General features: G+C 51.3%; 1 protein-coding gene across 1 annotated transcript; it reads right to left on the bottom strand.

Moving 5' to 3' along the window:
* Positions 1–7,705: 7,705 nt before the first annotated feature.
* On the bottom strand, positions 7,706–25,336 carry CDRT4 (CMT1A duplicated region transcript 4). The gene is made up of 3 exons (XM_060082786.1): positions 25,262–25,336; positions 25,020–25,104; positions 7,706–8,163 (listed from the first exon to the last, which is right to left on the bottom strand). Exons 1-3 carry the CDS (start codon positions 25,334–25,336, stop codon positions 7,706–7,708), a joined length of 618 nt encoding a protein of 205 aa, XP_059938769.1.
* Between the last annotated feature and the right edge of the window lie 53 nt (positions 25,337–25,389).

Genomic DNA, 25,389 nt, shown 5'->3' with positions numbered 1-25,389 from the left:
AACAAACCAATTTTTTTTAATTAGGAAAACATATAAACAAGTGGTTCACAGAGAGAGAGAGAGAGAGAGAGGAAAAAATAGAAATGACATATAAACAAATGCAAAGAAGAAAGAAGAAACAGATGAAAATCTGTAAAAATTTTTACTGATTAGGTTGGCAAAGACCAAAAAGTTTGCTAACACACGTGTTGATTAGGATGGGGGGAAACAGGCCTTCTCACCACTGTGGGGGGATGTGAATAGATGTGGCCTTTTCCGAAGGCAATTTGGTAGTTTCTGTCCAGACGAGAATGAAAAGTGGCTACCACACCCCAGGAACTCCTCGTGTGCTGATGTGTCCCCGTGTAAGCAGAGACGTGGGACACATCAGCTCTGTTTCTGGCTAAAGACCAGAAACCACCCAAACGTCCATCAAGGGAAGGCCAGCTAAATAGCTAAGTTCATGACCGACACTCACAGGACCTTACACCCTGCAGCTGCTTAAAAGGATGCAGTGATCCTATGTGTTCCAAGAGAAACAACCTCCAATATGGCTACATGGGAAAAGCACCGGGTAGGACAATGTGTATCGTATGACGTGTGTGTACATTCATTCAACAAAGCTTTCCCAAGCAGCTACCTTGTACCAGGAACTGTTCCAAGCACTGGGGACACAGTGGTGAACAAAAGAGACAGACCCTCTGCTTTCCTGAGCTGATATCCTACAGCGACAAACAATAAGTAGATGGTGGGGTGGTCCAGCAGGCGGAAAGTGATACGGAGAAAACCGAAGAGACGTGTGAGGAGTGCAGGGAATGGGCTGCAGCTTTAAATAATCTTCTCAGAGAAAAGCTCTACCGAGAAGGGGGTACTTGAGCCAAGACTCTTAGGACGTGAGGGAGAGAGCGATGCACATGGATGGGAAGGAGCCTTCCAGGCAGGAGGGTGGCAGGTACAGAAGCCTGAGAAGGGAGCCTGATGGCTGGCGGGATGGGGTCCAGGAGGCTGGAGCTGCCAGGGTGAAGGAGAACGTGGAGAAGAGGTCCAGAGAAGAGACTAGAAGAGCTTGCTGGCTGTTTGAAGGACTCTGGCTTCTTACTACGAGGGGATATGACGTGATGTGACTTCAGGTTTTCAGAGGATAACATTTCCAAAGGGACACACATCTACTGGTTAGGGGTGGTCACCTCTCGGGAGAGGGACAGGGGGAGGCAGGCAGGGAGGTGGGGACAGAGAATTGTTTTTCATCATATTCCACGGACATCTTTTTGGTTTCTTGACCATGTACAGGCGCGTTGCTTTTTCCGTTTTTTAAAGAGCCCTTTTGCCCTGAGTGAAACACAAAATAAGGAACTTCCCCTGGAAAGGGACTCCTTTATTCCCGGGTGGCTGGATAATCCAGGGATTGCCTGCATGATGTCTTGGGTTGCGTTCCCCAAAAGCAGACTCTGAGATGAGGATTCAAGAACAAGGAGTCTGCTGGGGACAGGAACCCGGGAGGCGCAGCAGAGGAGTGGAAAAGCAGGGCAGAGGAGGAAAGGAGGCCGATGCTCAGGGCATCCTTGAGTGCGTGGCTACTCGGGTACCCGAGGCTCTGTCCCGCTGGGGACTCAGAGACAGCGTGGGACTTGCTCACTTATCCACCCAACTTAGGGGTGAGGAAGCTGGGCTATTTGTCCTCCACCTCCTGTTGGCCATACTGAGGGCAGCTCCAGGGACCTTAACGCCCTGTCCGTCTGCGGCAGGGCATCAGGAGAAAACTCCAGGTGGAGAGTGACTGGTGCCTGGGATGTGGGCAGGGGAGGGGATGTGGACCAGCTGCCACAGAGCCCATTTTGCCTTTTTAAAGCCCTGGCGATGGTTTGTCCCTCCAGCACTTTTCACCCTGCCTTTCATAAAGGATGCTGCTCTTTAATTCATTACACGTGAAGATGGAATCGATAGAAGGGAACGGGGTGGGCTTGGAGATGTTTCGAAAAACCCAAGTGTCCTGGAGCACGAGAGACGGGGATCATCCCGGAACGGGGGTGTGGATGCAAACACCACCTGCCTGTTTACTCTGTTGTGCTTCTGCCACCCCCAGGCCTTCAGGGTAGACTTGCTGATGCGACAACCTGGGAGAGCCGTGCTTTGAGAAACCACAGGGGGACCCAATGGCTGGGCTGGGGAGAAGTGGGACAGCAGTGACCTGGGACCTTGGGGCAACTGCTCTGGAGTGAGACGATGGCCAGGGTGATAGGGGCCCCGAGGGGCGGCGGTTTTGTGAGCTACGCAGGCATTCCTCAGAGCTTCCCAGAGAGCATCGGGGCACTCCCCATGGGCCTCTGGAGGGAGGCTCAGACCCAGGATCCGAGCATTAAAGGGACCTGCTTCTCCTAAAGTTTGTGGAGCCTGGGCCATCTCAGTTCACTTCTACCGCAAGGAGCCTGAGTCACTTAAAACAAGCGTCATTTAATTTTGCAATGGCAAAAAAAAAAAAAATAACAATGAACTTCAAATGGAAAGGAAGGAGGGGGAAAAAGAAGGAGGGAGAGGCTCTGCAGACAAGGGCAGAAAGAGCAGGGACCCTGCCTTCCCCTGGGTTGAAACGCACCCTTTGCCCCGGTCTACTGAGGGACCTCCACAAACCCGGAAATGCTGGTAGGAAGCATGGAAGGCCAGAACTGGTCTCTTTGCTCCGAGACCTGGGGAAGTTGAGGTGAGGCTCAGTGGGCCAGAGGCCAGATGCTGAGGGCTTGGGCCTGGTTCCCGCCCGGGGTCTGGTCAGGGAAACACAGGGCCTAGAGGCCTGCCTTGAAGCTGCCTCGCCAGCCCTCCAGCCAAAAAGGCAGGAAGTGAGTGGCCTGGGGTGAGCAGCGTGCAGATGTGGGCGCCGCCTCTGTGTTGCTTCGTGGGGCCGGGAGGGAGAGGCCATGCCCTGAACCTCGGCCCAGCCAGGGGACAACTCCATGGTGCTACAGAAACAAACAAGACAGCCGGGCAAGCATACACTGAAGGCAGCTTTGCAAAGTTCAAAAAATTCAGCAGGTCACTAAACTTCAGTTTGGCCAAAATTTCGCCATGACCTCACCCCTTTTCAGGAGCAGCTGTCCTGATACTAAGCCTGCTTCCTTCTCTAATCCCTTCCTCATGAGCCTGGGGAGGGCACATCAGGAGCTCAAAGCAAGAACACTCTCACAGAATCCTGTGCTTCTCTGTAACACCCCTCGCAACTGCGATGGGATAAAGTGATTGTCCAGTGTCTGCACCGCCAGACGGAAGCCTGAGTGTCTGCACTGCTCACGGCTGGGCCCCCAGCAGGGTACCTGGCACGAGCCAGCACCCAGCGCATGTTTGTCGGGTGCCCTCGATCAGCATGGCTGCAAACGTGGGAAAGGGAGAAACTGTTAGGTCTATGAAATTTTTTCCCTTCTGATAAAGCCCAGAAGAAATATGTAAAATTAACTTGGAATTCCATCAGACAGGCATGGATTGGTCGTTTAAAAGGACAGAATAACTAGATGTTAAATTTTAGGAGACCGTGTGTCCTGCTCCTCTATCCCTCCCACGTCCTACAAGGAAGGGCACGTCCAAGGTACCAACTGGGTCCTTTGTTTGAATCACACTATCAGGACCAGAAGGAACTTTACAGCAAAGGTGCCTGCTGCTTGCCTCAAAGTTTCTACACAACTCGGCCAAGTGGCTTCTCCAGCCTCTGGATATTACAAAAGAAACCACCGCTTCGCCATGCATTCTGTTTCGGGTGTCAGGACCTCGTGTTGTAAATCATTCGCTCAGTAAGTAATTGAGCCCCAACCGTGTGCCAGGCTGTGGGCCGAGCTCTGGGAAGATGACCGTGAGCAGGGATGACCTTGTCCAGATCTCACGGCACTTCCAGACCCTCCTTCCTAGCTCTGCTGGTCCAGCGGCAGACGGTGGGTTAGCTCTGGTTGATGGGTCACACACGGGCTTCTAGTGAAGCCACTGCCTGACAGATGGAGTCATGGCTGAACCTGAGGGTCAGCAGCCACAGGCCGGACACACCTGCCCTCTTGAGGACGTGCCAGCAGGACTGCCGGTGATGAAACGGAGGAGGAGGGGAAAGAGGGGGAGGAGGGGGAGGGGACCCGGGTACAGGGGAGGCAGCCTGGACTTGGGCTTGAGGGCCTGGGTTCCAGTCCCAGAGGGGCTCACTTCCTTCAGGGTCAGCTAGGAAAGCAGACAGAAGCCCCTGGACAGTGAATGGACGTAGACGCGCTGCAACACACAAAAGTGTGCGCACGGGTGCTGGCGCACGCGTGGCAGGCGGGGCGAACTTCCTTCTAGCCGCCACTTTCTCTGGAACCAACTCCTCTCTCCACAAACCCCTCCCAACTGGCGGTCCGCAGAAACCATGCTGACTTGCCGGAAGCGTTGTGCTTCTCACCTGCCTTGTCTACCAAAAGCATTGGAGGGTCCTGGGTGGCTGAACAGTTAGATCTGAAGAGGAACTGGATTGGTGCCACGAGCTCTGCCGGGCCCCCAGCAGTAGAAACGTCCTAGAAAGGCCTCAGGTGGAGTGGGAATTTTTATTTGCCCTGGAATAGAGAGCCTGGGAGAAGAGATGGGGGTCTCAGCACTAAGCCCAAGGTCATTTTCATGACACTGTTTATCCCGCCCTGTCCTATATGGATATCGGATCATGGTCAGGACCAAGGCACAGAATATGGGGTGGCAGCGGGCTCCACCTAAAGCTGGGGTGTTCCCGCATCCCCTGCCAGCCCTGCCTGCCCTTACCCCCACCCCTACTGCCCCAGAGGATCCCTCATGCACACGGCCCGCTGGTTTAGGGCACTGCAGTGTGATTTTCAAGTGCCCAGGTAGCTGGCTGAGGCACTGGGTCCCTGGGAAGAGATGCGGGTGGGGAGGGGTTAGTGAAGGAGGAAGAGGGAGGGTTTCCTGAGTATTTGACAAACACAAACCCAGGCCTGAGCTTCAGTCCGGGCTCTGACGACATCAGCTCACAGTAAACCCCAGGCCCCTGTTTACTTCCCCCCTCCAGCTCGCATCCTGTCTTATCTGTGGCCCCGATAACCTGCCGCCCCTGGCCGTCACTCCAGAAGGGAGGGGCTTCCAAGAAGCTTCTAGGAACGAACGACTCAGCTAAAGCTGAAAAGAGCCGCTCCGTCCTGACGGGCACCCTGGCCAGCCCACATCTCACAAAGCACTTTTACGATCTTTTTTTACCACCTCTGCTGACACGCGGAGCGAGGCTACGGGGCTGGGACTCTGCTGCGGGTCTCCGCCTCCAGGGACACGGAGCCAGTCCCTGGTTGGGGTCCCTGGGCTACGTGGGACTTCTCCTCCACCTCCCAGGACCCCCACCAAATCCCAGGGGTCAAAATCCCTACCTCGGGGTATCCAGCTTTTATCCATGTCCTAAGAAAAGATTAAGGGGACTGTGGGGCAGTCGCGCCTCCTACAGTAAGGTCCTCCGGCCCACGAAAGGAAGAGGAGGATTTGCTGTCAATCAAGTCCATGGCTCCCCTAGGCCCCTGGGTTTAGGTCTTCCCCCCGCCCCCACCCCCGCCTCCCTTGCCAGGTGGAGGGTTCCCAGGCCACCACCAAGCACCCAGCCCACACCCACCAGCACTGAAGCCTTGTTTACACAGTCACCCCCCAGGGACCTGCGAACCCAACTTGGCCTTGAAGGGACTCCCTCCTTTCCAAGGAATTAGACTGTTTCTCTCTCAAAAATGGCCTCAGGAGACAATGCGTCTGGACCGCAGTCACAGACACAAGCCATTTTCATCACAGCACAGAGTGCGTATGTCCTTGGCCTCTGCTTGTGTGGTTTTAACAGGCTGAGAATTAAACTAATCTAAACAATACTATCTATAAAACAACCATTTTAACTTAGAGAGTATATGCGTGTAACAACTATCAAACACCTAGATTTTAAAAAAACAGAAACAACAAAACACCAAAAAACTCTGTAACTACTATGCCTTCAAAGGAATTGAAAGAAATCACCCCAAATCCCTGCAAACACTAACACAATGAGGATCTATAATCCATAGCTGCCCAAATATACCCTGGCTATAAACCCCCATAAAAGGATAGAAGAGAGAAGAATTCTCGTTGGGGATTTATCACCAGCCTCCATGTCTATAAATGTTCCGTGGACCCAAATACAGTCATTCAGATTCACTGGAAATCACCTATTCTTTTTGCAAAAATTCATTCTGGCCAAGAGCTGGGAACCCAGGAATGGGTCTGGAGCTCCTAATTCGTGCAGCTCCTACACAGCTCACAGCAGCCAGCGTGGAGCCCAAACGTTTCTGCAAGACTCCTGGATGCAGCGAACGCGCTCGTAGGGCAAATTCAGCCTCTTCCAGCAACGAGCACATTGCATCTTCTGTGTCTCCGTGAGGGAAACAGGGTGAGTATGAACTGCTTCACAAATATAAGCAGAGAAGCTCAGGTGAGGGCGAAGAAGAGAGATGCTACCAGTGAGGCCATGCTCAGCAGACAAGCCCCAAGCCCGAGACCGTGTGGTCTGCCTGTCATAACTAGATCCTCTTTCTGTCTAAAGACAAAGTCTTCTGCATCCAGACTGAGTACAGCATCGTTTGCTTTGAGGCCAAGTGGGAACAGCTCAGAGCATGGGTGGACCAATGCCAGCTGCGTCTGACAAAGCATAGCTGGGGTCCAGCCGGGAACCTCTCCCCCAGCCAACTGAGCTCCACAAGTCTTAAAGAACTACAGGGGAGAGAAATCCTCCATATCTCAGCAGGGGACGCCCGGGTCGGCACTGCCACTTTGTAAACCCTCCAAGGAACAAATATCCCAATACCAGGTCCAGGTGCCAAGGGGGGCAGCAAGGTGGGATCGCCCAGAACCCCACCGGGCAGGTAGTAAGCTCATCTTCCCTTGCCTCCAAGCCCATCCTTTTGCACTCTGCTTTGAGATGCAGGGCTTGGGATCCTGCAAATCACGTGAGGCTCTGCCCATCAGAAAAGAGCCAGAGGGAGTCCGGAGGCTGGAGGAAGAAGAAGGAACTCGCTCCTGATTTGCTTCCTGTTTACCTTTGTTGGTTTCCTGTCCCTTTCTGTTTCCCCCAGCAATTCTCATTCACTCAGACCGGTGTCAATTCCTTCCAGAAACAAATATTTGAGTCCCCATTTTGGTTTTCCCAACACTCTCAGAACCAACTTCGGGGTGTCCGTCAGCCAAACAGCTCCCCCTCCTCAGAGGCGGGGCTGCCACCCCCAAAGGGGTCTCCTGCGAGCTCAGGACACCAGCGTCCGGGAACTGAGATGCAGCCCACCTGCCCCTTCTCCAAGTGTCTAACTCTTAATGAGCTCACATCTTCTCTTTGTCCCCCCAGCCTGCTTCCTGCGGGCGCCCCCTCCATCCACATCTCTGTGCCCTCTTCCTGACTTTGCAGCTACCTGGCTAGAAATTCTTTCTATCAAAGGATCTCTGGTGTGATTGCTGTCTCCTGCCTGGACTAGGACTGATTCACCCCCAGCTGGGTCCTAAGCATCTCTGGCAGGATCTAGAGCCTGGGGCTTCCCACCTGCACATGACTGCACTGCCAGGTGGGGTGCCCTCACCCCCTCCATGGCCCACATTCCATCTGGTTGATCTCAGCCGACCTCTGCCTGAGCAGGGGCAAGTCCCAATGCAGAGGCCGTCACGAAATATGTGGCAAATGGCCCTTAACTGCTGTACAAGCTTGGGGGGCAGCTGCAGGGACTCCCTGTTAAACGTCGGGGTGTTTCTCCTCGCCGGCCAGCAGTGATCGGTATGGAAGCATCCTCATCCTCGGCTTCTGGGGGAAGATGATCTTGTTGTAGTCGGCGGTGGGACTTGCCCTAGCATCCGCGTGGAAGTGGGTGTGCTCTGGAACCACGGGGGGACCCACGGCCGACATGGAGAAAGGGCCCCACCCCGAGAGCGTGGTCTCTGACCTCACATCCTGGAACGTCATGTTGCCTGAGGACTTGGAGGACTTTCTCCTTTTCAGCTGGATGACACTGGGAGGCTTGCTCTGCCTGCATGTCGGCCGGCTCTCCTCAGCCGTTTGCAAGCGTTCCATGTCTCTGGCTTTGCTTTTCTCAATCAGTCTTTTCACCAGCGGGGAAGTGTATGCGACATAGGCGGGCCACGGGTCATGTTTCTCAATCAGATCCACGGGAAGCCCGATGTTTTCTGTCAGTTCTACCGGCAAAGAGAAATACAGGCAATTTAGAGGCACTCGAGGCCAATGATTCCATTCTTCAAGGCTCAGAGGGTATTGGAACTACATGTTGGATTTCTCCCCATCATGCATGATAGCCCTTCCATCCCCTGTATTCAGTGGGAATAAAATCAAATCCAAAGTTGGGAGACATGGATTCTCCTGACAGTCCAGTGGTTAAGACTCTGTGCTTATCGGAGAATGGATTACTTGACAGGTTCATCCATGAACACTGGAAAGTCCCAGGGAGTGTGTCCACTGCCTCCTGCCAACGTCCAAGGACTAAGAGATCGAGCGGCTTCTAACAAGGTCACGGGTGAGGTGGGGAGCTGTGGCCAGGAGCCCCCACTTTGAGAACCATTGGTCCAGGGCCATGCCACTCCACCTCTGTGAGCACTAAACCCCGGGAGAGCCTGGGAAAACACGACCGCGGGGTCCCGCCCCAAGGATGCAGCCTCCGCAGAGCTGCTCTGGGGACTGGAGAACTTGCATTTCTAAGTCACTCCCAGGCGCCGCTGCTGGTTTGAGCACCTACTGTGAGTGGCCCTGGGTGAGGCTGAATAAGCTCTAAATCTTTCTTTTGGCTGCAACATACACGAGGACCGGCTTGTGCAGGTGGGAAACACGGCCCTCAGGTGAGCGACTGCCAGACTTTCCACCCCTTTTCCCTCCTCATCGAGGAACCACTGTGGAAGGCAAGGGAGCAAGCTCTTGACAGGGGTCACCTTCAACGCCACTGCATTTATAAGTAAATCACTCCCAATGTCAGTGTTTTATTATAATATACCTCACGAAGCATAGCATCCTAAAGATTCATTCAAACTCTTAAAAAACAAAACAAAACGAGTTTTTGTCAAACTTAGTAGGATCCAGGCCTCATGGACTCCTTACTGCTAAGCCTTAGTGGCAATCTTTCATGACAATACGTTCTTAGGAGAATTCACAATATTATTTTTCTGAAGCTAGGGAAGAAATAATGCTCAAATAGTCCTCTAAGCTAGAGAGAGTTTCATGTAATAATAATAATGATAAAATGGAAGTTGAAGCATCTTATGTCTCCTTCTAAGACCTAGAATCTCAGAATGTCAGGCCATCCATTACAAGTCCCCAGCAACACAGAGTATGTCATCCAAGGGGTCACCGTCCTTGCTTGCCCACCTCCAACCAAAGGGAATTCCTGGCTTATCCTCCACATTTGTAGGGCTATTAGAAACGTGAGTACCAGGAGTCCCCTGGCGGCCTAGTGGTTAGGATTCGGCGCTTTCACTGCCGTGGCCCGGGTTCAATCCCTGGTCAGAGAACTGAGATCCCACAAGTCATGCAGTGCAGCAAAAACAAAACAAAACAAAAACAAACAAACAAAAAAACATTGAATTATACAATAAAAATAAGTGTATTTTTTTTAAAAAAGAAAGAAATGTGAGTACTTCTCCCCATACATACAATAGGATTAATCAATCATGTCAGACGGTGGAAAAATGCTCTGAGCCGGCGATATCTGGGGGATGTGGGATCATTCATCCTTGCTTCTAAGCCTCTAGTTTATGAGCCCTGAAGCTTCAAAGAAGCCCAGTTACTAGGGAATCGTTTGTTTCAACAGCATCCCCCTCAGAGCCCCTTGCCCCATTCTGCTGCCCCCATAACAGCCTCCATGGCTGACAGGACAATTCCACAGACTGGTAGGTGTTCTCACGCCTGCCGATGCAGAGACTAGGATACTGTAAAATCAAGGGTGGGAATGTCCAAGACAGCCTCAAAACTCACGGGGAGGACTTGTTTAAAAATCAAAGGAAAGGGGCTTCCCTGGTGGTGCAGTGGTTAAGAATCCACCTGCCAATGCAGGGGACATGGGTTGGAGCTCTAGTCCGGGAAGATCCCACATGCCGCAGCGCCACTAAGCCTGTGCACCACAACTACTGAGCCTGCACTCTAGAGCCCGTGAGCCACAACTACTGAGCCCACACGCCGCAACTACTGAAGCCCGTGTGCCTAGATCCTGTGCTCCACAACAAGAGAAGCCACCACAGTGAGAAGCCCACGCACCGCAACAAAGAGTAGCCCCCGCTTGCCACAACTAGAGAAAGCCCACACGCAGCGACAAAGACCCAACGCAGCCAAAAGTAAATTCATAAAATAAATAACTTTATTAAAAAAATAAAAAATAAAAGGAGAGAAATAGTCGACGTTTAGTCTGAAGACAAGCTGTGGGCTCTGATAATTTCCTCCGACTCTGGCACGCAGGGTCCATTCTGCGTCCCTAGAAATGAAACGCAGACCAGTGGTCCCCAGACAGAGGCAGCATTGCCGGGGCAGGAGGCATGACACTGAAGGGGTTTTCTTGTTTCTCCTTCAGGCACGAAGGCCCGTGTTCAATCCTCTGGGTTTTCAAGCCCAGTTCCTCCCAACCACCCTCCGGTCTCATATCCCAACATCCCCAGAATCTAGTCTGATTGGCCAGGTTTGGCCCAAGTAAGGAATGACACCTGTCTGGAACCTGATCTGTGACCTGGATCATGTCTCTTCACTCCGTACGACCTTTGCTATCTCACTTACGAGATGAGGACGAGCTCCTGTCCTGCTTCTCTCACAGAGGCGTGGTCGTTATAATAAAGTGTTATAATAAAAATAAAGTGCTTCTACATCAGTGCCCCCAGTTTCGTTGCATGTTGGGATTACTGGGGATCTTTAAAAAAATTCAAATACCTGGCTCCGCCCTGCCCCCACCCCACCACATTGTGGTCTAATTGGAATAGGATACAACACAGGCAGCGGAATTAAAAGCTGGATACTAATGTGCAGCAAGGTTTGGGAACCAATATCGTAGAGTCTAAACCCCCAAAAAACACTGAAGATTTATAGGGTTTTAACTACTTCAGAGATAGGAGACAGGTCCAGGAGGTCACTTCAGTCCTTTTTAAGTTCTGAGACACAGACTTAAGAATTTACACATTCAATTCAGACGTATATTCAAGGATTCTTTGTTAGGTATGTTCGGGACTGCATATCAGTGGCCTTTAAACATTTTAAAGGACCCTGGAGCATTCCCACCACCACCTGCCAATACGGGAATCACTAAGACCAAAGAACCAGTGTCTTTAAAGTGCTGAGCTAAGAACACTGGGGCTGAGGATGGTGCTTTGGTGCAGAACTAATTCACGCTCTATCTGTGGCCACAAGCTGCATCCTTATCTTGGAAAACCATCCTGCAAAAGGATTTTGTGGGTTCCAGGCAGGACTGATTGGATGAGCGGGCACAAGTCCACCCCACTCAGACTGTTTCCCCCCCCAAAATGCTGTAAAAGTAGTGCCGTTTGCACACCCCTGATGGGCAGGACAGTATCTTGCTCCAGTGTCTCCTGAGCTGTGCCCCCAGAGAATGCAGGCATCTCTCAAGATGTTAAGAGGTGTTACTTAAAGGAGGGGGAAAGTCCATGGCAAAGACCACCCTCTAAGGGCTGCATATACTGTTTAATCCAGGGGGACCCGTCCACATAGTCTGTGTGGTTTTGCAATAGAAATACAGCAAGCCCGTCCGCAGTCCAGTTGGCTTGAAAGATGACGTGTTAAATTCCTTTAGTGCAGGAATTTCAGAGCCTGTGATAGGCTAACCTGTTCTGTAACTCTCCAAAGGGAGACTGGGATGCAGCATCCCCTAACCTCATGTGACCAGGGAATCATTCATTCATTCTCTCACTGGGAAGGGCATCTCAGGGAACTAGTAACCAGGGAAATGGTTGAGAGAACTCTGAAGCGATGTCCTCGCCAGCCCTTGTTTTGGAACCCTGAGCATCAGAGAATGTTCTGCCATAAGTGGACAGAGGGACAAACTTGCTCAGGGTATAGCTGGGTCTTTAATGACTCACTTCCTGCAGAATCAGCCTCAGAAGGTTGGCCTCACGAAGGTGCCCATACCCAGAAGAGCCAAGCCAATGCGAGGGCCCAGCACTGCCTGGAAACCAGACCCACTTCCCTCTGTCCTCTCTGCTCTGCTCTAACCTGCAGGCATCTTGTCGTGCTTGCGTCTCCTCTCACTTTTCTCCCTGAACCATCCGGGGAGCTTGTCTGGCCCCCGAGGGAGAACCACATTTTCCCCGACAGGAAGCTGATGCAGAGTTTCTTTTCACCTCTGCGTGTTACCCTCCTCAACCTCCTGTTTCCTCCCCTGCCCGCTCTTTCCTTATCTGCCCTCGGGCTACTACTCATTTATTTGGGGTGAAGAGGAAGCTTCCACTTAGGCCAGAAGTGCCTTGGGAGGCTTATCTCTAAGAGCTGGGCATGAATCAACTTGGTGCCACATGGGGTGTCTGTGCTGATCTTCATCCCGCGCGGCGCCCCCATCTTACAGGCCGAGTGTATGCTTTGACCCCCTCCCCGCACTTGAGACCGGGGGAAGCCCAGTGTCCCCCACAGACCTCCTGTGAGCGCCACCCCCATCACAACTCTCTCCACCTCTTCACCCTGCCCCGTCCCCCCAAGACCATGGAACTGATGGGCTCCAGGGGACCTCCATGAGATATGATTTGATGCTAGGGAGCCCTGAGAATTCCAGAGCTGTTAACACAGAGGGAAGTGGGATGGGGAGAGGCAAGTTGGTGTCCCCTCACTCCTCACTATGGGACAACATGCTGGCCACCTTCTCTTCCGCAAACACACACACTCCAAGGAGAGGGGGAACAAGCCCATTACTGAGCTCTGTTAAAAAGCCAAGTTGCACATGACGGGCAGCTTTGGTAGCTGATACAGACCACGCCTCTTCCTGGGGGCGGGCAACGATCTCCAAGCGCACCATGGTGGTGGGCGGTGGGAGATGGGAGTCTCATGAGATGGGATGGTCTTCTAACACAGACCTGGCGCCACCCATTCACCGTTGTGGCGGGAGGGAGGGGACACGCCGCTTCTCGAGAACCCTTCTGTACCCTCCATATTCTCTAGTGATTATGCACGGACTTTGAGGGACACAAAAGCGGAAACAGAGTTCAAGTACCCACGGCCACGCAACATCAGTTCACTCATGCACGCAGGCGTTCCGCAAATCTACGCCGATCTCCAAACACCGCACTTCTAAGAGGTGCGGGTCCCGCGCTCACCCAGCACCCGTTGTGGATGCTCCATGTTCACCTCTTGCCTTGGGGGGGTCTACCCTTCTCAGTGTCAAGGGTCCACAAGGCACGTTTGTTTCCCATGCTGATAACAGATCAAACAAGACTAATCCATGCCATCTGAGTCATCAGAAACAAAAGCAGAGAAATTCCTGTACAGACCAGAACAAGTCCCCTCGGCCACTCTGCAGATGGGTGTCCAGTGCCTGCACGTACCAGGCCCAAAGCAGAAGGAGACCGAGCCTTGGTTCAAGGGGCTCCCTGCTCAGTGAGGAGACAGACCACAAGCTTCCTAACTCAGCCTGGGTGGGGAGGGATGGCAAGAAACAGGTTCAAGAAGAGAAGATGATCCTGCTGAGTCTTGAAGGACCGGGGGGGCGTGGTGGACGGCAGGCCTCGAGGGTCTAAAATTCTGAGTGAACTGTGTCTCTGCTTGGAGCCCACATTCTTCTCTGTGTGAGGATCACACAGGCTGTTTCCAAGCGGCATGGATTCTGCATAGGAACCGTGATGCTGAGTTGGCTGAATAAACGCTTGACAAACGCATTACAGGAAGAAGCACTGGGCACTGGGTAAAACTACGAATCTGAATTTTATATTTATCTGAGGAATGTTCAAATATAAATATTAAAATTCCCACTTTAGGGCTTCCCTGATGGCGCAGTGGTTGAGAATCTGCCTGCCAATGCAGGGGACACGGGTTCGAGCCCTGGTCCGGGAAGGTCCCACATGCCGCGGAGCAACTGGTCCTGTGAGCCACAACTACTGAGCCTGCGCGTCTGGAGCCTGTACTCCGCAAGAAGAGAGGCCGCGACAGTGAGAGGCCTGCGCACCGCGATGAAGAGTGGCCCCCGCTTGCCGCAACTAGAGAAAGCCCTCGCACAGAAATGAAGACCCAACAGAGCCAAAAATAAATTACATAAATAAATTTATTAAAAAAAAAATTCCCACTTTAAGATGTAATACAAAGACCCGTTAGGCTAAAAGCACCCATGGCCGTAAGTGTCTAGAGATCAAGTTTCAAATTTTTTAATGTAATTTCCAAAACAAGCCCAACAGGCCTGATCAGAGGAGAGCTTTTCAGCCTTTTCCTTCCGTGGCCGTTTTGGGGCAGCCGGGTACACTGATAGGTTAGACCGCTAGGAAAGAGATGAAAAAACAGGCAGCAAGAACTAGCCCTGCATTTTCGTACTCAGGAAACCAGACATGAAAGGCTTCAAGCAGTTTGTGCTCGGAGACCCTGTCTCTGCCGGACAGCTGGCTCAGGAGTAAAGGGACCATGAAAATGTGTGGCTTCACAATGTGTAATCAGTCAGAAAGAGGAAGTCCTGCTTCTCTGGAACAATGAGGGAAACAGACAGGCATCTCCCAGGGCTGGCCGCAACCAGTGGGCCCCGCCACCCCCTTTTACGATGCTCAAAGCACTAGCAACCCGGGCCAGTGTTTGCTTTGAGGAAGGTGACTTGCTAACTGCTAACACTGGTTACTGTCAGGTCAGGGATCAGGGGACCAGAGAGCGAAGGAGGGAATTCAAATTTCATTTTATCCCTTAATGAAAAGTGTGAATTTTTAACATGGCATATATTACTTACATTTAAAATATCTTTAAGAAAAAATATAAAAGAAATCTCAAGCAAATCCTAGAAACAATGCTTTCTTTTACAAAACAATATTGCAGGTAATAATTAGGAGCAAAATATTATCTTTTTATCCTTGTATTAATTTGATTTTTCTGCCTGTTTACCTGTACTTATTTTTCATAATTGGGGAATTTTTCATAAGGCCTTGTTCCACCTGATTATTTTTTTAAACTTTGCTTTAAACATATTAAAATCCTTTATCTTGTTAAAAAAAAAAAAAAAAGAAGTGACTTTCATTTGAGACTCTGCCTAGAAGCAAAGTACTAAAGTGGCTGCCTTCTGCAGGGTTCAATTATCCCATCAACACACTGACAGCTTGGCCTCAGTGTCAGGCTTTATTCCAGTTCATGCCAGGATGTGAGACAATCCCAGGCATCACACTTAGCACCCAACTCTTGGGTCACCCGTAAACACAAATTGCAATGAAATCAAACTCCCAACTGTCTGGGGTGAGTTGTCCGCAGCTGAACCACAATCGAGATAAACCACCCTTGTGAAAATTAAGGGTTTGACTTTGGCTGTATCTTGCCCTGAATCTCTTCATTCATACTCAGCAATGATTTCAGTCCAAAACAGCTTACAAAATGGAAATGAAACAAAAGGAAGATGCGACGTTTGGGGATGAAGCAAAGGAAGGAAAGCTGCGTAGATAGATATGCGGCACCGTTAAAGTTGGAAGATGGAGTGAAGGAGGCTGAAATCAAAGCTGTGCAAAGACGACCCTGTTCAATAACTGGAGTCCCACACTCCTTCCCACGTCACCAGCCCCCCGTTCACTAGCAGATTGTAAGCAGGAAATAGAGCAAATCATCCCCTTTCCCAGAAAAGCAACTCAAGGCATATGTCGTGTCAATGACGGTCAGCTGCATTTTGCTGTATTTCTTTTCTTTTTTTTTTGGCCGAGAGGTTTTCGGGATCTTAGTTCCCCAGCCAGGGATGGAACCCAGGCCCCTGCAGTGGAGGAGCAAAGTCCTAACCACTGGCCCACTAAGGAAGTCCCTATTTGCATGTCTTCCCATAACGGGCATTATAAATCAGCATTAGAGAAAGTTTGGAAATGTTATGTTTTAATCTCACAATCCCATTACCATCACACGACTCTGACCTATGTGCCCTCACCTAGCTCTAACATGGTTATGGGCACGAAACGTACTTTCGTCTTTGAATCCACCATTTTTGCTCTAACATTAAACTATCTACCCTTGTGGTCTCAGAGATTCCTCTGCTTAGTCATCCATCAAATGAATGAACCATTATTAATCATATTATTAATCATTCCTCCGTTCGTGTTTTTAACTTTAGCCGCTATGAGTGCTGAGCAGTGACTGTGAAAGATGAAGCGCTCCCTGGTGCCCTTCTGCTTTTATAAACCTGTGTGTCGCAAGGCGCTCAGAAAATGTTGGCCACTGAAGGTTTCTGGTCCCCCAGAGTTCTCGGTACCACCAGAGCCTCTCCCCTCTCAGTCCTGGGAGGTGGGTAGTGTCCTCCCTGATCCCCTATCCTCCCTGAGCGGCAGGATATTTGCCACCACGGTCTCTGGGGTTCCTACCAGCTCCAAGGCCCATCGTTTACTGCAGCACATTCCACACTGATGAGGCCAGAAGCTAAAACAGAGTCTGTGGGCAACTGGCAAAGTGAAGCCGACTTCAGGCAGGAGAACCACAGCTAAAGCCCCAGATGCCACCGTCACAGAAGGTCAGGGAAGAAGTTAGAGAGAATCAGCTCCCTGAGGCCAAGACCAGCTGTGCACAGGGATATCGCCCAAGAAGCACGCTATGCTCTGTGAGGCTTTGTTTTGGGGGGGTTTTATTTTTGCACAGATATTTAGGTTTTTCCTTTAATTGAAGTATAGTTGGTTTACAATGTTGTGCTAGTTTCAGGTATACAACAAAGTGATTCCGTTTTATATATATGTATATATACATACAACTGAACATAACAGTTTTATATATATAACAGAATATATATGTATGTGTATATGTGTATGTGTATATACATATATGTATGTATATGTGTGTAAATATGTATACATGTATATGCATACATACATGTATATATGTCTGCGTGTATACATGTATGTGTATGTGTGTATGCATGTGTATACTCATGTGTATATATGTATGTATGTATGTACACATATACATACACACACACACACACACACGTTATTACAAAATATTGAGTTCCTGTGCTGTGTGATGCTTTGTTAAGACTGGATGTGCTAGCAGGGAAACAGCAATGGGATCAATGAAAAATACTGTCTAAACTTTCAAGGGGTGGGTCCCTAGGGCTCCAAGCATAGGAGCCTCTCCCAACCAGGAGGGATGAAATACTCCAGCCGATGGTCCAGACACCGTGCGACCAGGGAGGGAATGAAAGAACTTCGAAAAGGAAACCAAGTTCCTATAAAAGCACAAGGAGCGCAGGCCACTTAGTGAAGGGCCACCAGCCTCAACTCCCCGTCCCAGCCCCCCACCGTGACGAGGCTGTCCCAGCATGACCACAGCCAATAAAAAGCACAGAGGTCCTCAGTGAGGTCCCTGCGCCATCAAGAAGTTGTCGAATTGTGTCCCATATTTTCTATTAAGAAAGCAAGGACGTGTGGGACAGATCCTTCCACAGTTTGCACGTTTCCTCCACGCTGTGCGGGGGAGCAGGGACTTGGGAAGGCAGGGCTGGTTCTCTGAGAAGTGATGGAACACAACGGGGGCTCGTTGGCTATCTGAGTTGATTAAAGGGGCCCCTTTTGCTCTTGTGCTCTCAGCAATCTTCTAAAAATCAATAACCCAACTAACTCATAGGTACAGGTCCCATTATAAATTAAGCTGTTGGCATCCTGAATGATGATTCATTTTCTTTTGAATTTGGTCAAAATTAATCTTTCCACCTGAGCCTTATCACTCTGTATCCTCACTTCCACAGGGACCTTAACAATGAACCAGAACATGCTCCTGGGACCCATCTCTTCCCTGAGACTAGACCCTTGTCTCTAACTGCTTATTAAACAACTTCCTCTAAGCACTTGTATTTCCATCAAATTCAAAGTTGTTCAAGACCAAAGTCAGTAGCGGTTACCACCCAACAGGTCCACAGACGCCTCCTCTGTCTCCACACCCTGTTCCTGTCAATAGTATCAGCATCCTTCCCGATGCTCAGAGTAGAAACTCAACTCCTCCTTCCTCTTTCACCCCAAATTCAGGTGCCAAGGTGACATCCATCGGTTCTGTGGCTTGGCATCTCATCTATCTGCCGAGTCTTCACTCCAGCCTGACCCCCTCCCCAAAGTCCACACCTAAACGTCCTAGCTGCTGTCTTTACATTTTCACTGGTGTGTCTAATAGGATCTCAACGTTTTCATGGCTCAAAAGGAACTCTCGGGCTTCCCTGGTGGCGCAGTGGTTGAGAGTCCTCCTGCCGATGCAGGGGACGCGGGTTCGTGCCCTGGTCCGGGAAGATCCCACATGCCGCAGAGCGGCTGGGCCCGTGGGCCGTGGCCTCTGGGCCTGCACGTCCGGAGCCTGTGCTCCGCAACAGGAGAGGCCGCGGCAGTGAGAGGCCTGTGTACCGCAAAAACATTCCTCTCTGGTCTTTTCCATCTCAGAGAGAGGCACCACCATTCACCGAATTGCCCAGTTCAAAAATTGGGGTTGGGACTCCCCTGGGGTCCAATGGTAAGATTCCACACTTCCAACACAAGGGGTGTGGGTTCGATCCCTGGTCGGGGAACTAAGATCCCACGTGCTGCAGGGTGCGGCCAAAAAAAAAAATCAGGGTTGCCTGATTCCTCTTGCTGCTTCACTGAATACACGCAATCCATCATCCTGCCCCCTACCCACTGCCCCCACCATCACCCTCTCCCATTACCTGACTTCCCGACCTCTCCATCCTTAGCCAAGAATCAACAGCTGCCTACCGGCTGACTGGTCTCCCTGCTTCTCTTCTACTCTTGTTCCCTGCTAGGCCTTCTCCCCGGGGGACACAGAGTGATCACTTGTAAACATAAATCAGATTAGATTATCCCGCTGCCAACACTCCAATGGCTTCCTGTCCCATTTAGGGCACAAGGCAAATCCCTTCCCTTGACCTACAAAGCTCCCTTTGGTCTAGCCCCACCCACCCTGACAGCCTTCACTGCCCCCGACCACAGGGGCCTCCTTCTCGCCTCAGACACACCAAGCTTCCCATGTCGAGGTCCTTCTCCAGCTGCTCGCCCTGCCTGGGAGGCACTTTCCCTGATTTTCGCATGGTTTTTCCTTCCTAGGAGTCAGGATGCAGCTAAGTGTGAATTCTTCAGTGACGACTTCAGGACAGCATGAAACAGCCCGCAGTCACAACTCTGGCTCCCATTCTAATCCTCTGTGTAGCTCTACCCCTGACCGACAGGTCTCATGATTTACTCATTTGTTTATTTTCTCTGAACCAACTAGAAGGCAATTTCCACAGAACAGGGATCTCACCCATCGCATCCACTGCTCTGTCCCCAGGCACTTGGATCATTAAATTAAAGGATGTCACTGCAGTTGCCACAGCAATTTCCCCAGAATCTCTAAGGATTATTAGGAATCCAAACACCAGGCAGCTCCCCTTGTACAGGACCCAGAGGAAAGCATGAGCTGGCTGACTTGATAACAGCCACGACAAGAGGTCAGATGGCAAAACATGGAACATGACCTAATAAATACGAGGAACAGACATGGTGCATGGAAAGGCCTCGGTTTACTTCCCAGCGCTGTCACTTACTGCCTTTAACTGGGCAAATCACTTCCCCCCCTCTCGGAGCTTTAGGTTTTTCCATAGGCAAAGTGGGAATGACAGCCCTCTCCTTTGTAGGATTATTGTGAAGACTGAATGAGACACTGCATGGGAAGTGCCCAGAAAAGAGCAGCAAGGCAGTAGCTTGGGGCCACCAAGGCCAGGATTCAGGCTTCACTGAAACCCTGTCTAACACGGAAAGTCCACAGGGCCTGAACGGACCAAATTCCAACTCAGGCCCTACTCCGATTTTCCTCAGAACCTCCATTTCCTTTCCCACCTGGTCCAACACGTGCTCCAACCCCTGTGCACCTACCAGACATGTCAGATGTCACCACCGCCAGACGCGGCAACTGGGGGGTCGGCCATCTTCTCTTAGTGGGTGAAATGGCCTTTTCTTCCCTCAGAATGATTATACATTTAGATGTGTGGCCCCCCTCTCTAGTCCCTTTGTCTCTCCTTCCGGGACTGTTCCAATGACACTTCTTTTGGGAGGCTGACCAGCCCCCTAGGTGGGCTTACGCCTGCCCCTCCTCTGTCCTCCCAAGTGTCCTATCTGTGCCTCATCTACCAGAGCCATTTATCCCATTGTGCGTGACTTGGTATAGGTGTCTCTCTCCCTGGGCTTGCTCACATCGTTCTGATTGCCTCTGGTCCCCACTTCTCCCGCATGGAAGCTTCTGAAAGTCCCTGGCGTGGCTCATTTCACAAGGTTTCTGGATAAACAGTTTGAGGAAGGCAAACTGGCAAAATATACTATCATGTAACTACCGTGGATGGTTTGAGGGAACATGGACAGTTGAATACACAGGAAACTGTTGCCTATGGTTAAAAGAGAAAATAGCAATGATCAGTTCCCCAGAGATCAAGAAAGAGGTCTTTTGAAATCAGGGAGAAATATTGTGCTACTAGTTTCAAATGAATCTTTCTAGGCACAAATATACACAAATAGAGCACAGCGACCCATAACTGCCATCCACATAGAAAATATGTGTGGGTAACATGCCAGGAAATTCTGAGGTACTGACAAAAGGAGTTTTTGTTGAGTCAGAAATCCAGTTAAACAAGGGCTTTAATGTGTGTCTTTGGCACAGCGGAGGGATGCATGGAATACTTTTACAATCCGGGAACGGGTCCTCCACGGCGTGTGCTGGGTGGATACTCTCTCCCAGTGAAGGCCTGGCCCTGCCAACCCGCCCTCGTGCAGCCTTGCAGGAAAACCAGCTCTCTCCTTGCTGCTTTCGTGTTTCTGTGATCTTATTGTGTATGTATTTCAAAATCTCCAGAAGGCGACATACAAGAATTAGCCAAAGTTCCTAACGGGACAAGGCTGCCTATGAAATCATTGTTTGGAGTAAAGCATAGAATTAAGAGCAAGAGTGCAGGACAGGCAGCTGCTGCTCAGCTGTGTGACCCAAAACGGGATAGCTAAACTTCCTAAGACTCAACGATCTCATCCGTAAAATAGGGTCAATGACAGGAACTCTCCTGCCACAAGGACGCTGTCATGAGGTGTGTCATGTAAAGCACAGTGCCCGGGGCCCGGGCGCATGTGAGGGTGACTGGTTGGACTGTTCTCACCCTCATTAACACGCAGGACTGTGACATCCGCGAAGAGGCTGGAGCAGGGCGAGGGGGCAGAATGGGCTCAGGGTGGGGGGCGCCCAACACAGCTGCTGCCACACTTCTGTCCCAAAGTCTCACTCAACCCCCATATCCGCCCCACTCCCATCAGCTCCGCTTATACCATCTGCTGATGGAAAGGACACCCTCTGGAGGTGATCCCTGAGGCCGGCAGCTCTGAGGCATCGGGGTCCACCTGCAGCCACGTGTGTTCAGGTGCACAGACAGGTGCACGGCCCTGAGCCCCGGGGGCAAGGAGGGGTCTATGACCTACACACACACACGCCCCATGTTAAGTCTGTGACATCCCTGGGTGTGCCCGCCAGGTGACCCTCAGCTTTGACACCCTTGGTCCCAGCGGAGCCCCGTTTCTCTTCTCGGGCCACCGCAGCTCCGGCCTAGAATGACTTAATGAGCAAACCGGGGCCAAGGAGTCTCGCCAGATTCCTGTTGGGAAGAATCTAGAGAACTGGGTATGCAAGCAGCTTAAAGGGGACGTGGAGTGTTTGTTTTAATTTTACTGGAGTATAGTTGATTTACAGTGTGGTGTTAATTTCTTCTGAACAGAAAAGTGACTCAGTTATACATATATATTCTTTTTCATATTCTTTTCCATTATGGTTGTCCATTCACGGAATATTGAATGGACCTAGAGATTATCATACTAAGCAAAGTAAGCCAGAAAGAGAACAACAAATACCAACATCACTTCTTCTGTCCAATCTTGAGCAGGTTACTTGATTCTTCCGAACTTCCGTTTCTCTGTGAGAAACACCCTGCCTCAGGGGATGTTACTCAGATCCAATTAAGTCAGGTGGAAGGATTTCATGACTAGTAAGCTCTCTCTAACCATCTGCTTTTGTAGAGAAGACCAGGAATCCTGAACTAATGGTATAAACTTCCCTCTCGGGCGTGTGACCCGGGCTCGTGTTGGTAACGAGAATACGATGTTACATTCTCGTGTTGGTAACAAGAATATGATGTAACATTCGAACCCAAGGCAAGAACTAGATAAGTTCCAGAGAGAGTAGCAGTGTCGCAGAGCTTTATCCAGAGAGTGGAAGAGACCACAGCAGGGGTCGCTGTTGTGGATGCTGCCTGAGGCTCATTCGCTTTCCTTGGGGTGGAGGTGGGATGGGAGGGGAGAGTGGAGTGTAAGTGTAGCCAGTTTAGAAGCGCAGAATCACTGGCCCCTGAGAAGTCTTTAGAATGCTGTGTCTTACCCCCAGGAGGAGCAAGGGTGACCATGGAACTCGTTTCCCTCTGCCCCTCACAGCCACGGGCTTATCAGAATAAGTGTGGGGTGGCAGAGCCCATGGGCTGAACAGACTCAACCGCAACTGGGCCCACAGGCCTCGGTAGGCAGCCTCCCAGATGGCCCCCAAGGATCCCCCCTCCTGGAATTCACATCCTCTGAAACCCCCTCCCCCTGCATCTAGCGACTCACTTAACAAATAGAATGTGGTCAAGTGATGGGACATCACATCGCAGATGAGGTTACACAAAAACCTTGGCTTCCATCTTGAGCTTGCTCTCTGTCTCTCTCTCTCTCTCTCTCTCTCTCTCTTTCTGTCTCTGTCTCTGTGTCTCTGTGTCTCTGTCTCTGTTCATCTGAGGGAAGCCAGCTGCCCTATTATGAGCTGCCCTACAGAGAAGCCAGAGGCAAGGAAGTGAGGGGCATTTCCAGCCAACAGCCAGCAAAGAACTGAGGCCCTTAGTTCAACAACCTGTGAGGAACTTAATCTCTCCAATAACCACACGAGTGAGCTTGTGTGGGGACCCTCCCAAGTTAGCCCTTTGGATGGGACCACAGCCCTGGGCAAAACCACGACTGCGCCCACCCCTATGGAGAGACCTGGAGATACAGGCGCAGTTAAGTCTCACTCAGATTCTCAACCCACAGACACTGTGAGATAACACGTCTGTTTTAAGGAACTAAGTTTGGGGGTAATTTGTTACACAGCAAGAGGTAACCAGTACAAGGCCCTTATCAGACTTTCCAGGAAGGATCCTAGTCCTGAGACTGAACAGAGACGTGGAATCTGCCAGCCATGGGAGCAATTCCTCTGCATGGTTCCCTCTTCCGCTCTGCCCCCGTCTCGGGGGGGACAGTGCAATTCCTGCTACAAGGGAACACATGCACGTCAAGGATTCATGGCTATCAAACACCACGGAAATGAAGCCATCCTCCAACAAAGCCAGTTTCAACAAGGCCACCTCAATACTGTGGACACACTGCCGAGGCCGGACGGATCAGGGTCGGAGTGAGGGACGGGGTAGGCTGGGAAGCGGGGGCTCAGAGATGGTGCCAGGGTGCTTTTCCCGCACATTCTTGAGAGGTTCAGGAAGCAGAGCTTTTAGTGGTTTGTTTTTAAGACCAAGGAAAAATGACTTTGGCATCAAAATGGCTTTGTGAAAGCAGCCAGATTATAAAGTCAAGTTCTATCAAGCAACTATTTTATCCACCCCTACATAAATACTCTTTGGGCCGTGGACCTGGGTGGATGGCCACCCATCTTTCTCTCCTACTTGTGCGTGCATGAGCGCATGTGTGTGCATGCACGCACCCACCCACTCACATACACACACACACACGTACACACACCATAAAAGGGATTCAAGAGTAGGATTCCAGGGTTTGAGAGCGCAGGGTGAGAATGCCGCGGGCTTCAAGGCCACTACCTGCCCCCTGCCTGACGTGGATTTGGGCTGTTCCAGTTCAAGAGGCTGAAGGGCAGCTGCCCCGAGGCGGGAGCTTCACCCAGGACCCCACAGAGAGCAAGTCATCGTCGATGAAGAATGAAGGAACGGGTCACTGTGCTCGGAGGGAAGAGCGCCTTTATCTCTGAATTGACCCCATTGGTTTCCCGAAAGTCTCTTGTATCTTGACTAAAGAGAAGAGCGTCTCCACGGCCCTGTGTAGTTGTGTGGTCGTCCTGCTCGGTAATAAACGACCGTAATAGCCACAGGTTATCACAGGCACTTACCAGCTCGGTCCTGAGACCCAACCAGCTGTGTTGGGGTCTTTCCAGCCCAGCTCTCTAGGCCTCACCTCACTAGACTTCTCTGTGAAAATAAGGGTTCCCTGCCTCCCCCACCACCGAGTGCTGACCTCTTCCCCACACAGCAGGCCAGTTTCCCAACATCCTACCAGATGAATTCCTTATGAGCCCAACTTCTGGGTTTATCTTAGCTGAGAAGACACAGCAAGCCCTGGCCTTCAATACCCAGCTGGTTCTCCCTTCCCGCCGCGTTTCAGAAGAGAAAGCTCACTTTGCCCTCTAGGGCGGGAAATGCGAAAGGCAGGGCGCAAAGCTGGGGCGAGGCCGCCACCAGCCCCTCGCAGGCAGGCGCAGCGCCCACAGGGTGGCTGGCGGTCTTTCCATCCGCCCATGGAAATTCTAGACGCAGAAGGTGCCCCGGACGAGCCTGCTTTCACGCCCTTGCCAACTGCCGTAAACCTGTTTCTGTCCCATTGGAGTTGCGACATGAAGCCAGAAATCTGGAAGAATTTAACACCCAGTCGGTTCAGACAGAGGAAAACATTGTTCAGAGTAAACACTGGAATCCCTCCCTCATCACCCAGGAATGCAGAGCCAGTGGGGAGGGATCAGCAGCTTCTCAGCGCGGCTCTGCTAGGGCTGCCACGGCGGGCGGGCCAGGAGGGGCTGTGGTCCAGCCTAGAGCCCGGGCTGGGGGGCTTCTCCCTTCCCTCCCTCCAACCTGGGCCTCGGTTCCAGAACCCCCGTTTGCCGGCAGGACCCTGCCTGCCTGCAGAGGCCTGCACGTCTGTGAACTTGGGAGGAGGCTGGAAGAGGCAAAGGGGGGACCTCGTGGAACCCAGAGGGGCTCAGGATGCTCTGGGACTTTCCATTTCCTTCAGCTGCGCAGGCCGTGAAAGAGTCACTTTTCCTCGAGGAAGAAAGGAGGCTCTGTGTGCACGGCGAGGGCGCAATGCCCGCAACCTGGAGCCGCGTGTGCCGGGCGAGCTGTGGACGCCGGTATCCATCTGGCTTTGATGGAGCCTTGACGGACTCCATCTCTCAAAAGCCACAGGCCGGGCCCCACCCCATTTCCTCTGGCCCTGGAGTGG

This window comes from Mesoplodon densirostris, chromosome 18 (genome assembly GCF_025265405.1).
Source record: "Mesoplodon densirostris isolate mMesDen1 chromosome 18, mMesDen1 primary haplotype, whole genome shotgun sequence".
Lineage (NCBI taxonomy): Eukaryota > Metazoa > Chordata > Mammalia > Artiodactyla > Ziphiidae > Mesoplodon > Mesoplodon densirostris.
Note: the sequence above shows the minus strand (reverse complement) of the source record. Positions and strands in the feature narration are given on the sequence as shown.

Excerpts from the sequence above, each read along its gene's own strand:
- CDRT4 (XM_060082786.1), bottom strand. The coding sequence starts at position 25,336 with ATGGAGTCCGTCAAGGCTCCATCAAAGCCAGATGGATACCGGCGTCCA. Across the intron at positions 25,105-25,261 it reads CCCGGCACACGCGGCTCCAG|CCTCCTCCCAAGTTCACAGA; the intron begins GTTGCGGGCATT and ends TGCCTCTTCCAG. Across the intron at positions 8,164-25,019 it reads GTTCTGGAACCGAGGCCCAG|AACTGACAGAAAACATCGGG; the intron begins GTTGGAGGGAGG and ends CTTTGCCGGTAG.